Source organism: Otolemur garnettii, unplaced genomic scaffold (assembly GCF_000181295.1).
Source record: "Otolemur garnettii isolate 467f Iridium unplaced genomic scaffold, OtoGar3 scaffold00099, whole genome shotgun sequence".
Taxonomy (NCBI): Eukaryota; Metazoa; Chordata; class Mammalia; order Primates; family Galagidae; genus Otolemur; species Otolemur garnettii.
The window spans coordinates 3,676,704-3,690,291 of record NW_003852494.1 but is presented as its reverse complement, the minus strand read 5'-3'; the positions used below and the strand labels follow the sequence as shown (position 1 = coordinate 3,690,291).

Here is a 13,588-nt window from a genome sequence, read left to right as displayed (position 1 = left end):
CCCCCCCACGCCGGCGGCCGCGGATCGCGGGGAGCGCGGCGAGCGAAGGCGAGGGCGGGGGAGGCTTTTTCTCGGCTCCTTTTTCCTCCGGCTTTTGGGCGGCTCGGCGAGGGCCCCTGCCGGCGGGAGTCGGGAGCGGCCCGGGCCGCACCGGGTGCCGGGAGCGGGGCGCAGGGTCCGGGCTGCCCTGGGGAACTGGGGGCCAGCCGGGCTGGATGCACGCGGGTAGGGCGGGGGGCGGCGGGATGCCAGGCTGCAGCGGGCCCTGAGGGCGCGGGGCCGCGGGGATTAGGACTGGGACGGGGAAGGGGTCGCGGTCGCCCGTGGGCAGGGGACTTAGTGGGCCAGGGAGCCTGGGCCTGATGCACGGAAGCAGGGGCTGCCCCACGCGAGCACGCGAGGAATCCCCTCAGGCTGGGCGCGGAGTGAAAGAAGTTGGAGACCAGGAGCTTCTGGGACCATGGGCGGTGGGTGGGGGCAGCAGTTCCCTCAGGCCCCTCATGTGGGAGCCCCAAGTCTGGGCCTCTAAGGCCCCCGCTGCAGAAGCCAGGAGGGGCTTCTCCCTTGCTGGATTGGGGCTGGTCGATCCCAAGAAACTCCTGCAGAAGTTGTAAGGCAGCTTCAGGCTGTGCCCAGAGACTTGCCCCGGGGACCAAGGGAGCTACTGGGCATAAGATTGTGGGATTTTTTGAGGTGACCGTCTTTGTGCCCTCACCAGGGCCCCTCTTCTTTGGACGCTTGGTCGGGAACAGACTTCCCAAAAGGCTCAGTGGGGCGGGTGTCTAGGGGGCAAAGGCCTGAGGGGGAGGGCATTGGCCCTACTGATCACAAATGCCACGCTGGCTATCAGGCTCAAGTTTTGGCCTTGTTTCCAAACATTGACTCCTTAATTACAAAAATCTGAAGAGGGACATGGAAAAGTGAGATTGTAAAAAAATCTTTGGGCATGGAGGTATAGGGGTTGCAAGATTCAGGTGCAGAGGGAGAGTTGAATTGCTCAATCATGGGCTCAGCTCCAAGGAGCAAACAGCCACTGTTCTAGCCTCAGACATTCTCACCTCCTATGGGGTCTGCAGACCTTACAAAGACGATCTTTGTTACTAGGTGGGCTTTTTCCAGGCATCCTTCCTGCGGCTGAGTGCTGGGAGGGTATGCTGCCTGTCTGGACAAGGCCAGATCTCAGGCCTGCTGTGGAGTCATGGGGGCACAGGCCTGAGACTGAGACCTTGGGGATTGGGGTCACAGGGACAAGATACCCCTTGTGTCTCCTTAAACCCTGTTCTGGGCAGGCTAGCACCTGTACCCAGGTCATCTTTCTCTTGGGGGAAATTCCAGGAGTGCTGGGGTTCCCAGAGGCCTGGTATCTTGGTAGGGGGCCGCCCACCCCCATGGGCCCCTGTGCAAAAGCCAGGCTCTCTTCCTGCCATTTGCATCCAAGATGGACTCTCCGCTGCTGCCTGCCGCTCCTCCAGCTTCCTTGTCATCATCCCTCACGCCCTCCAGCCCTGCCTCCTGCTCACGGGTTGCCAAGCCAACCCGCGGCCTGGCCGGTGGTGGCAGTGGCGGAGTTAGACAAAGCCCCCGCCTCTCCTGCCCGAGAGCCCCCCCAGGCGCCCCAAGTGGCGGGAAGGCCGCCAGCTCCCCAGGCCCAGGCACTCTTTGTCTGGTGTGGGGGCGGGGAGCTGTGCCTGGCCCCAGGAGCTTCCTGGCCTCTGCCAACCCCCTCCGGCTCCCTGCACACTGTGCTCATTGTCTGAGATGCTCCCAGACGGCTGTGCTGACGTGGTCTCAGTGTCCCCGTCCCTGTGTCTGCAGCAAGGAGTAGCCATCAGTGGAACTCAGGGCTCTTCTGCCAACTCTCCCTCTGGCCAGAAACCCCAAACACTGAATAAGGGACCAGCCTTGGCCCAGAGTCAGGGTCATCTGCCACTTTATTGGGTGATGGGAAAGTTGAACTCTGAGCTATTGTTCAACTGTCCCTCAGTCAAAATGGATTGATTTCCCATGCTGTCTCTCAGCCCCCCCTCCAAACCTAACCCCAGGATCATCAAACAGTAGGCTCTAGAGCAGGCGTCCTCAAACTATGGCCCGTGGGCCACATGCAGCCTGCCTAGGCCATTTATCTGGCCTGCCGGGTGTTTTTGCCGCCACTGCCTGTCTTGCTTAGCAGCCGACTCTTCCCCGGCCCTTCCCCTGCCCGCAGTCTGAGGGACAGTGAATTGGCCCCCTGTTTAATAAGTTTGAGGACCCCTGCAGAGTCTTAGGACTTCTGATGGGAAGTACTGCCTGGAAGAAACTGAGGCCTGAGAGGAAAGGGCCTTGTCACAGGTCACATGGCTTAGACCAACTTATAGTCCAAGAAGAAAGCTAGAGAAGGGGAGAGGGAGGGAGATGGATAGTAAATGCATGGGGAGTGGGCAGAGAGCAGTACAGTCCCTGCCAGGGAGCTGGAATCTTCTAAATGTCCTGAAGGGCTTTGTCTTCCCAAGCCCAGAGAGCAGTCACTGCTGATAGCCATCAGGACTAGAACCCAGGTCTGGGCCTGCAAATCCTCAGTCACCCAGGCCACACCACTGCCTCATGGGAAGATGTGAAAGAACTGGGGCACACACACCCCCCGTTCCCCATCCCTCACTGCATAGCTATAGTGGCTGTAGATGGAGGGTGTGCTTGTAGCATGTTCCTGTCCTGAGCAGCATGTCCTTGTGGTGCAGGTGTCTCATCATCCCCATTTAAGAAGTATGGAAACTGAGGCCCAGAGTGGCTGAGTGCTCTCCCCAGTTCAGGATCCAAGTCCATTTTCTTTCTTTCTTTTTTTTTTTTTTTTGAGACAGAGCCTCAAGCTATCCCCCTGAGTAGAGTGCTTTGGCATCACAGCTCATAGCAACCTCCAACTCCTGGGCTCAAGCGAGTCTCCTGCCTCCGCCTCCTAAGTAGCTGGGACCACAGGCGCCTGCCACAATGCCTGGCTATTTTTTTGGTTGTAGCCATCATTGTTTGGCGAGCCCGGGCTGGATTTGAACCTGCCACCTTAGGTGTATGTGACTGCCACCTTAGCCACTTGAGCCACAGGCGCCGAGCCCCAAGTCCATTTTCTTAGTGGGCAACACAGGCTTCAGCATACACCAGGGCCCTAGTGGGAGATCCAGGGAGATATTTTGGGTGCTGTCCCTAGCACCTAGGCAGAGGATCAGTATTGGAGTGGCCAGTCCCCTGTATTGGCCTCTTCTGTGCTGTACAGCTAGCTAGGGGCTTGGCCCCTCCCAGTTCCATCAGCCTGAGCTCTTGAACTTCCTGCCCCTTCCTGCCCCCTCCCACCCCTCCTCTCACCCACACCAAACGAGCAGCTGGTTGGTTTGGCCAGCCTGGCACCAGCTGTCCATCCCCGGGGCCAAGTCTGCGGAATCTGTTGTGTGCGTGAGAGACTGTGTGGCTCTGGGGGCGGCAGGCGGGCAGCTGCTGAGGAGGACTAGGTAGATTCTCCATGGTTACGGCTGTTTGTAATTCTGTAGGGCATCCTTTACTGGCTAATGGCTATTGGGATGCCATTGTGGGTCCTCATGCTCCCAGCACTGGCTCCTGACCTACCGGCTCCCACAGCCCAGGAGACTGTGTTCTGAGCTGGGCCCTACTTGGTCTCAGACTGCTGGTCCTGGACACTGTCCCTGAATGTTGCCTCCCATATGTGGGGCTTTAACCCTCTTGGGATGCAGAGCCCTGGGAGTGTAGAGTGTCCCCTTTGTGGAGGGGGTGACAGGTTGAGGGGCTTGTTTGAAGGCATGCAGAGAGGCTGAGGTGCTCTCCACGTTGCTGACTTTGTGTATGGTGCACCTATCCCTAGTCTCCCAGGCCTTCCTGTCTTCTTTACTATGGAGCCTGGCAGCATTTTGGGCACTTGGAGCAAAAAGACTTCTGCAGGTTTGGAATCTCTGCTTTGGAGTGGGTGGACTCTTGGGGCTCTAGGTTATCAACCTCTGGGGTGGGAAGCAGAACATGGAAAAAGGATAGGCAGGAATTAGGCCAAAAGCAGCAGTGACTTTCATTTTTTGTGCAGTCCCTCCTGCTTGGAAGGTTCTGATGACTGGGACAGTTGAGTGACTGCATTTCCTGTATCTGCTACAGAGGTAGGGTATATGGCATTAGGGCCTTGGCCATTTAAACTGGAGGTCAAGTCTGTCCTGTGGGGCCAGAAGACCACAGTTGGTGGCATGGGTCTTGGGCAGGGCACTGTTGTAGGACTCAGTATCCTCACCTTGGGCACAGCCAGCCCAGTCCATGACACTCCTGATCTTTTTCTCCTATCCTATAGCTGGGAGCGTCCACTCGCCTTCTACCAGCATGGCAACCTCCTCACAGTACCGACAGTTGCTGAGTGACTACGGGCCACCATCTCTAGGCTACACCCAGGTATGGCAACAGGATGGCAGCACAGTGAGGGCTGGGGGCCTGGGCACTGAGGGGACTGTGCTCTTGTCATCTGGGAGGAGAATTAGTGGAACATAGAAGAGCAGAAAGACTGGGCTCCATGTATTTAGCTCAGTAATTAGGGTGCCGGCCCCATTCACTGGAGCTGGCAGGTTTGAATCCAGCCCGGGCCTGCCAAACAACAGTGACATTTACAACCAAAAAATAGCCAAGCATTGTGCTGGGCACCTGTAGTCCCAGCTATTTGGGAGTCTGAGGCAAGAGAATCACTGGAGCCCAAGAGTTTGAGGTTGCTATGAGCTGTGATGCCACAGTGGTCCACGGAAGGCGACATAATGAGACTCTGTCTCAAAAAAAAAAAAAAAGAAAGAGACTGTGGGGTAGTCACCTATGTTTCCTTGGCCCAGGACCTGGGCTTGGTGCCTGGGCAAGACAGGAGACATGAGTGTAGGAACGGCAGGATTGTGTTTCTCAGGGACTCCAAGGGTTGCAGTGCTGCTGCAGTCACTGCCTCACCTGTCCCTCCACTAGGCGCCCTCAGTTCTCTTTTCTGGGCAAGTGAGGCCAGACCTTGACCTTAGATCTCTAACCTGGGATAGAGGAGAGGGGCTGTCCTGCTTGCTTTTCATGGGACGTGGGCTCATGGAAGAGGAAGATGGGCCCATGTCTTAAAGGAGTCAAGCTGAGCCTCCTTGCACTGTTGGTGGTGAGTTGTGAGAGTATGGCCCCTGAGTAAGGCTGTGAACCTGCTTCTACCACTTTCCAGACTGTGACCCTCACATGGTAGCCCCCCTGCCCCCTGCCCATGGCTCAGTCTCCTCATCTGTCCCTCAGTGGCTGGTAAACAGCAGGAACGGGGCAAGCCATCATTTCAGCCGCAGGCCACATCTGACACAGACATGCTGCCCCTGGCTGGGCCCCAGAGCTGTGAGCCAGGGGTCCTCGTCAGCTGGAAGGTTCTCCCTGGGCCAGGCCCAGCGTGAGTGTTCCAAGGTCGCCATGGAAGCTGCTTCTCAGCACAGTGGGTGCCCAGCCACAGTGCCCATTTCCCTGTCCATCCATGGCCCGCCAGGCCGTCCTGTCCCAGGAGGAGAAACAGGCTCGGACCCGGGAACGGGACCGCCTGAAGAAGCGGCGGCGGCGGGAAGACGGACTAAAGCGCAGCCTGGAGCGGCAGCGCAACACCATGGCCATGCGGCGGCGACGCCAGGACAGGAGGGAGGACTCCGAGGCCTGGAGGCACTGGCGTGAGGGGTCCCAGCAACAGGAGCAGGACCAGGACAGGAGGCTGGAGTGCCAGGCCTGGGGACAGAGGCGGCAGAGAAAGAGGGAGGAGCAGGCGAGGGCCCTGCCCAGGGAGCTGGCTGAGCTGGCGCAGCTGTGGGAGCAGAGGCCTGAGCGGGTAGCCTCCTCTGCCCCACTGATCTGGGGGCATTGGGTAGTGGTTGGAAGAAGAGGTTTTCTGTGGGGTGGGCCCTGCTGGTGGGAGGATGAGTGAATGGGACATACCCCAGGCTCTGTCCTTCTGGCCCCAAGTGTGGCCTCCATCTCGAGATCCCCTCGCCCCACATATGGCTTCTTATCCATCTGGTCCCAGAGAATTCTCTAAATTCCTTTTTTTTTTTTTTAATCCTTGAGATAAGCCAGTTCTTCTGTCTTTTTTGAGATGATAAAGGAGCTTTCTGGAGGCTGCTGGGTGGTTTCCTTGTGTGTTCGAGGACAGGAGAGTGAGGAGCAGCCTCCCTGACCTACAGTTGTCCCCCAGAGTGGGACGTGCCTCTTTCCGTCTGAGGCAGTAACTCTGCCCTCCAGTGACTTCCCCAGGGCTCAGGTTGGGGTTCAGTTCATCTGAATTTCTTTCTCATTCTAGGGAACTGGGAATAGCCAGGTGCCTCAAAGCAAGTATGCAGAGCTGCTGGCCATCATTGAAGAGCTGGGGAAAGAGATCAGACCCACCTATGCAGGGAGCAAGAGTGCAATGGAACGGCTGAAGCGTGGTAAGCTGCGGGCTATACTCACTCACCAGGTGACCCTGCAGCTTTGAAAAATTTTCTGGGGCAAATGTTGAAGTGTGGGCTAGGGAGACATCCCCCGTGTGTTGGCCCCTCTGTTACAGAATCACTGCCTGATGTTTAGGCCCCAGGAAGGGCCTTGGGGGTTGGTTGTTTTTAGATGAGCTTTCTAGGAAAGGCAGCCCTGGCCAGTGAGCCTGGTTCACCCTTGAATGCAGCCAGGGAGATCTGCCGGTTCTCTCTGGGACCTGCCAGGCTCTGTGGCTCTGACCCTTTCCTGCTGCATTCCTGCTGGCTGCAGCAGGGAGATACAGCAGCTTTATCCTTTTCAGCAGCTATGACCTCAGAGGGTGATCATTTCCTGGGGTGTAAGGGTCATTAGTTTTTGCACTGCCCTCCACTGTCCCATCTTTTGAGCAGGGTCCCAAGGAAGTGCATGTGGTCTATAGTAGCGCCTGGGGAGGGAGAGGGAGAGCACTCTGAAAAGGGAGAGCAGGTGGAGATCACAGAACACAATTTGCAAGGATGTTAAATAGGTTGCTGCCTCATGGAGATAAAAGGGAGAGGAGAAGAGAGGATTTCTGTTTTATTTTATTTTATTTTTTGAGATAGAGCCTCAAGCTGTCCCCTGGGTAGAGTGCCGTGGTGTCACAGCTCATAGCAACTTCCAACTCCTGGGCTCAATTGAGTCTCCGGCCTCAGCCTCCCAAGTAGCTGGGACCACAGGTGCCTGCCACAACGCCTGGCTATTTTTTGGTTGCAGCCGTCATTGTTGTTTGGCGGGCCTGGGCTGGATTTGAACCTGCCACTTTAGGTGTATGTGGCTGGTGCCTTAGCCACCTGAGCCACAGGCGCTGAACCAGGATTTCTGTTTTAGAAAGTGGCAGTTCAGCAGAACTGTCGCTCATGAGCTCATTTAAGATTAGGAAAGATTTGGGGGCTAAAAAAGCAACTTTGAAGGCAAGGTGTGGTGGCTCATGTCTGTAATCCAAGCATTTTGGGAGGCTGTGGTGGATTGTTGCCTACACTCAGGAGTTTGAGACCAGCCTGAGCAAGAGCAAGACCCTGTCTCTAAAAATAGCCAAGCATTGTGGTGGGTGCCTGTAGAACCAGCTACTTGGAGGCTGTGGCAAGAAGATTGCTTCAGCCCAAGAGTTTGAGGTTGCTTATGAGCTATGACACCATGGCATTCTACTCAGGGCAACAAAGTGAGACTGTGTCTCCAAAAAAAGAAAAAGGGAAGAGGAATATTCTTTGGTTATCAGTGCATGACATAAAAGGGGGCTGCATAAAGGAGGGCATGAATCCCCAAGGGTACATGGGCCATCAGAGGACAGCCTGCTACCGCGGGCAGGGACTATCTTGACTGGTGTTCATGAAAACTTTGTGAATCACAAAGCTAGACTGGGAACAAGCTGGGACAGGTTGGGAGGAAGAGGGACTGGCCAAGTGAGAGGTGTGGCTAAAGAGAACTTGGGGAAAGGGGTGTGGAGGCCGGCCTTGAGGTAGCCTGGAGTCAGGCATCGGTCTGCTCCTGGGGCCACTGCTTGGGAGTCAAGGAAGTGATATAGTTCAGGGAACTAGAGTACTGCTCGGTCAAGTGGGAATTGCTGGGCAAATACTGGAGCCAGTGGTTCAAGTTGACAAGTGGATACAAGCTACTGGTTCCTTAATGACAAGGAAAATTTAGGGGTACCCTCTGGCCAGCCAAGCCCAACCTAACAAACAGGTTACAGCAGGCTGAGATGGGTCACAGAGGGGATATGGCTCAGGAGTACTATTGGTAGATTGACAAACTATAGCCTATGAACCAAGAACGGTTTTTAGTTTGTTTTTTTTCTTTTGTAGAGATAGAGTCTCACTCTATTGCCCTAGGTAGAGTGCTATGGCATCACACAGCTCACAGCAACCTCCAACTCCTGGGCTTAGGCGATTCTCTTGCCTCAGCCTCCCGAGTAGCTGGGACTACAGGTGCCTGCCACAATGTCCAGCTATTTTTTGTTGCAGTTTGGCCAAGGCTGGGTTCGAACCTGCCACCCTTGGTTATATGGGGCTGGCGCCCCACCTACTGAGCCACATGCACACCCAGTTTTTACAGTTTTTAATGGTGAATGAATTTGGGACATGTGAAAATGATGTGAAGTTTAAACTTCATAGTCATTAAAAAAGATTTATTGGAACATGGCCATACCCATAGTTTACACTTGAGTAGTTGTAACAGAGACTATGTGGCCTAATTTGCTGGCTGGCCCTGACAGAAAAAGTTTTCTGAGGCTCTAAGATAAGATTTGTGACACCTAAGTTTTAGCTGCTGGTGATGGGGGATGTCATTCACAGTGGCCTCTGTGGATCATGTGCTGGAAGGAAATGAATTTATTTATTAAAATGAGATGAGGCTGGGCATGGTGGCTCATACTTGTAATCCCAGCACTTTGGGAGGCCAAGGCAGGAGGATCCCAGGAGTTTGAGACCAGCCTGGGCAACATAGACCTTATTTTAAAAAAGTAAATAAAAAGAGATATTTCATGGTGCTCAGTAGAAGCAAAAATAGAAAGGTCAAAAGGTAAGTAATAAACCATAGAGATAAAAGATTGATAGGGTAGGCTCAGCACCCATAGCTCAGTAATTAGGGTGCTGGCGGGTTCAAACCTAGCCCAGGCCTACTCATTAACAACAACAACAACAACAACAAAATAGTCAGGTGTTGTTGTGGGCACCTATAGTTACCCCAGCTACTTGGGAGGCTGAGGCAAGAGAATGCTTAAGCCCAAGAGTCTGAGGTTGCTGTGAGTTGTGACGCCATGGCATTCTATCGGGGGTGGGTGGTGGTGGTGGTGACATAGTGAGACTGTCTCAAAAAAAAAAAAAAAGATTAATAGGGCAGAAGGTGGCAGAAGTATCCTCATCCTGAGTGAGGGATGTCATTTGTAGTAGACAAAGAATTGAGCATACCTGTACGTCTTGTTCTCTTGTACCTTTACTTGTACAGGCCAGAAATTTCTCTTGTCTGCTTGACAATGGTCAAGCCCTATCTAGAATTTAGACTATCGTGTAGTTAGAGAAATGTCTCTACAGTGAATCAAGCTTGAAGAACTTGGGTGCAAAAGCATTTTTTCCCATCATCTAAGAGAATGTCATGAAAATACAGCTTGCTGTTGCCATCTTGAGGCAGGAAGAAATTTTTAGGGAGACATGAAGAGTTTGGGGTAGGAGGTCAGGGCTGAGAGGTGGGATGGGATTTAATAGTCTCCTTTAGAGTTGTTTGGATGCTGGTCTCCTGAGTTCTCTTCCAGTCTTGAGGCCTTATGGCCAGGATGTAAAGGGTTGGATCCTCCTCCCGTTCCTGACCAGGTTCTTCTGGCATAGTTGGTCTTGGGACATGGACAAACCCTGGCCTCTGTTTCTCTTTCAGGCATCATTCATGCTAGAGGATTGGTTCGGGAGTGCTTGGCTGAAACGGAACGGAATGCCAGATCCTAGCCGCTTTTTTGATTTTGACGGTTTTCCATCTTTTTACAAGATGAAAAGTTGCAGTTCATCTCTCCTGTTCAAATGAAACTTTTGTTTTCAAAATGATAGTTTGTTTTTTCCTCCCATGGTTCACTTAACTCTGAACCTGCAGTCTCAAAGATTGCGAAAATATTTTGCGGTTAATTAGGATTTACATTTTAAGTAGTTAGGAACCACTTTGGATTTTTTTTTTTTAAGCATTGATTTAAAAGTTGCACGTGAAGTTATCTTACAGCAAACTAGTTTGCCCCCAAGACACCCTGGTCTTCTTTTAATCTTCTCTTTTGAATACATTTCTGTTTACCCACGTTGTTATTTGTTCCTTTTCATAAACTGATGGCAGCTCTAGGGATTGTTTTAATGCACACTGACAGCACGCTCTCCTTAGCTGGTCCCTGTTTGCCATACAGTGTAGATTCTGCTTAATGTAACTTCCTTTATGCTTAAGCATTTGCATGACTATTAGTGCTTTGAAGTCAGTTTTAAAAATGCACAAGTTATAAATACAGAAGAAAGAGCAACCTACCAAACCTAATAAGGACCCCCGAAAATTTTCATACTAAGACTGTAAGTAGATTTCAGTTCTGCATTTACTGTAAGTTGATAAAAACATCTGGAAGAAAAGGACTAAAACTGTTTGCATCTTTGTATGTATTTATTACTTGATGTAATAAAGCTTATTTTCATTAACAATTTGAGTTAAAATGTGTGTTCCTTGAATTCTTAGGTGTTATTTTAAAATAGCTCCTCTACTAGCAACTCAAGAGGCTGAGGTGAGAAGATTGTTAAAGACAGAGGTTCAAGATCAGCCTGGGCAACACAGCAGTTTTATCTCTACAACTAAATTTAAAAATTAGCTAGGTGTGGTGGTACGTGCCTGTACCGTGTTTCCCCGAAAATAAGACCTACCCCCAAAATAAGCACTACCCCAATAATAAGACCTAGTGATGGGTATGGCTATGCAGCGTATCAGAATAGCCACGCCCTGCATTTTGGTGAGGAACAGTAAGGAAGACTGGAATACTTTTTATCTGCCGTAGCTCCTTTTTCCAAGGCGTTAGCACTTGCGCAGGTGTGCATGTGGTAACCGCAATCGCAGGCATCCTATTGCACATGTGCAAATGGCTAGGGGAAAGGAGTTCAAGCATCACTAGCGCCAGCCCCATCAACAAGGTCAGCTCCCCCTGTCGGGTTCCAGAAGAAGATGACTTAACTGTATTTGAATAAATGTAGATTGTGGCATTATACTTAATAAAAATAAGACGTCACCTGAAAGTAAGCCCTAGTGTGTCTTCTTGAGAAAAAATAAATATATAAGACTCATATTTTTGGGGAAGCACGGTAGTCCCAGCCAGCTTACTGGGATAGCTGAGGTGGGAGGATCACTGGAGCCCAGGAGTCAGAGGCTGCAGTGAGCTATGATTGGTGAGTCTGGGTGATAGAATGAGACCCTGTAAAGATAAAAAAGAAAAACTCTTCAATGAGAGGTAGGAGGTGCCTGTCAAAGAGTGTATTCTTACCTGGCGCAGACACATTTAATGTGATGACATTGTTAGCACAGTTGGCTGAGGAAGGAATGTATTTGCTAACTCAGGCAGGGATAAAGTGAAGTGGCATTATGCAGAAATCTGAAGTGCATGCTAGGAAAGAAAATTTAAAAATGATGGAAGCAGGCTGGGTGCAGTAGCTGACTCCTATAATCCTAACACTTTGGGAGGCCAAGGTGGGTGTATTACTTGAGCTCAGGGGTTCAAGACCAGCCTGAGCAAGAGTAAGACTCTGTCTCTACTGAAAAAAAAAAAAAGAAAGAAAAGAAAAATTAGCTGGGTGTTGTGGGCACTTGTAGTACAAACTACTTGGGAGGCTAAGGCAAGAGGATGGCTTGAGCCCAAGAGTTTGAGGTTGCTGTGAGCTATGATACCATGGCACTACCTAGGGCAACAGAGTGAGACTCTCAAAAACAAAGTGATAAGGGAGTGGCGCCTGTGGCTCAGTGAGTAGGGCGCTGGCCCCATATACCAATCCTGGTGGGTTCAAACCTAGTCCTGGCCAAAATGCAACAACAAAAAAGAGCTGGGCGCTGTGGTGGGCACCTGTAGTCCCAGCTACTCGGATGGCTGAGGCAAAAGAATTGCCTAAGCCCAAGAGCTGGAGGTTGCTATGAGCTGTGATGCTATGGTACTCTACTGAGGGAGGGAGATAGACTGTCTCTTAAAAAAAAAAAAAATAGGGCTTGGCGCCTGTGGCTCAAGTGGCTAAGGCGCCAGCCACGTACACCCAAGGTGGTGGGTTCAAATCTGGCCTGGGCCCGCCAAACAACAATGACGGCTGCAACCAAAAAATAGCCGGGCGTTGTGTTGGGCGCCTGTGGTCCCAGCTACTTGGGAGGCTGAGGCAGGAGACTTGCTTGAGCCCAGGAGTGGGAGGTTGCTGTGAGCTGAGATGCCATGGCACTCTACCTAGGGGGACAGCTTGAGGCTCCTGTCTCAAAAAAAAATAGCTGGGCGTTGTGGCAGGCGCCTGTAGTCCCAGTTACTTGGGAAGTGGAGGCAGGAGAATCGCTTGAGCTTAGGAGTTGGAGGTTGCTGTGAGCTGTGACACCATGGCACTCTACCCAGGGTGATAGAGTGAGACTCTGAGCTTGAGATTGTCTCAAAAGAAGAAAAAAAAAAGTGGTAGGGCGGCACTTATAGCTCAGTCGGTAGGGCACCAGCCACATACACAGAGGCTGGTGGGTTCGAACCCAGCCCAGGCCTGCTAAAACAATGACAACTCCAACAACAACAACAACAAAAAATAGCCGGGTGTTGTGGTGGGCGCCTGTAGTCCCTGCTAGTTGGGAGGCTGAGGCAAGAGAATTACTTAAGCCCAAGAGTTTGAGTTTGCTGTGAGCTGTGACACTATAGCACTCTACCCAGCATAATAGAGTGATACTCTGTCTCCAAAAAAAAAAGAAGTGGCCCCTAAGTTCAAAGTGGCTACTTCATCTGGTTCTTAGTGGAAGAATTATTTGCTCTGGTGCTGGGGAAAAATTGGTGCTGGATGTGTGGAGGATCCACATGATGGTCTCTGTCAGGGCCTCCCCAAGGGATTTTATTTTCCACCTTGGGCACTAATCCCCTGTAATGAAGATTTGTCTTGGTGAGAGGGAGACTAAAACAAATGAGAGATTTGTCTCTGATGTAGGCACAAGACAGGTTCTGGCTGTGAGAAGCCTAAGGGCCAGCAGGAATGGGTTCTGAGGGACTGGCATCTCTGCATCTTTGTGCACATAGATAGAAATGGCAACGATTCCAGAGAAGAAAATTGAAGCCTCTATCCCTCTTGGCTATAGCTTCATACTTACCCTACCACTATTACTGGTTTCTTGTGTATCACCAAGACTTTACCTTCTAAGGGAGTTTGGGATGGAGAATGGTCCTAGTTACTCCAACAAGAAGTAGAGAATGCTTGTTTCCAAAGCCACTCCATGGCCAGAAGAGCCTTAACTGGCACCTTCAGAGATAGAAGTTTATTTGGAGTATCTGGCCTGCTGGAAGAACTGGTCTTCATTTCAGAAATAAGGCTGACCCTGGATCTGGCAGATCCTCTCACCTCATAATATTTTTCTTTTTTCTTTTTTCTTTTCTTTTTTTTTTTTT

The 13,588-nt window shown here is 51.6% G+C and overlaps 1 protein-coding gene across 1 annotated transcript; it reads left to right on the top strand.

Annotated features, from left to right (window-relative positions):
* The first annotated feature begins 4,151 nt into the window (after nt 1-4,151).
* CDK2AP1 (cyclin dependent kinase 2 associated protein 1) lies at nt 4,152-10,667 on the top strand. Its single transcript, XM_012809047.2, has 3 exons — nt 4,152-4,407; nt 6,296-6,422; nt 9,850-10,667. The coding sequence occupies exons 1-3, from the start codon at nt 4,276-4,278 to the stop codon at nt 9,915-9,917; spliced, it is 327 nt and encodes a 108-aa protein (XP_012664501.1). The 5' UTR covers nt 4,152-4,275; the 3' UTR covers nt 9,918-10,667.
* The last annotated feature ends 2,921 nt before the right edge of the window (nt 10,668-13,588 follow it).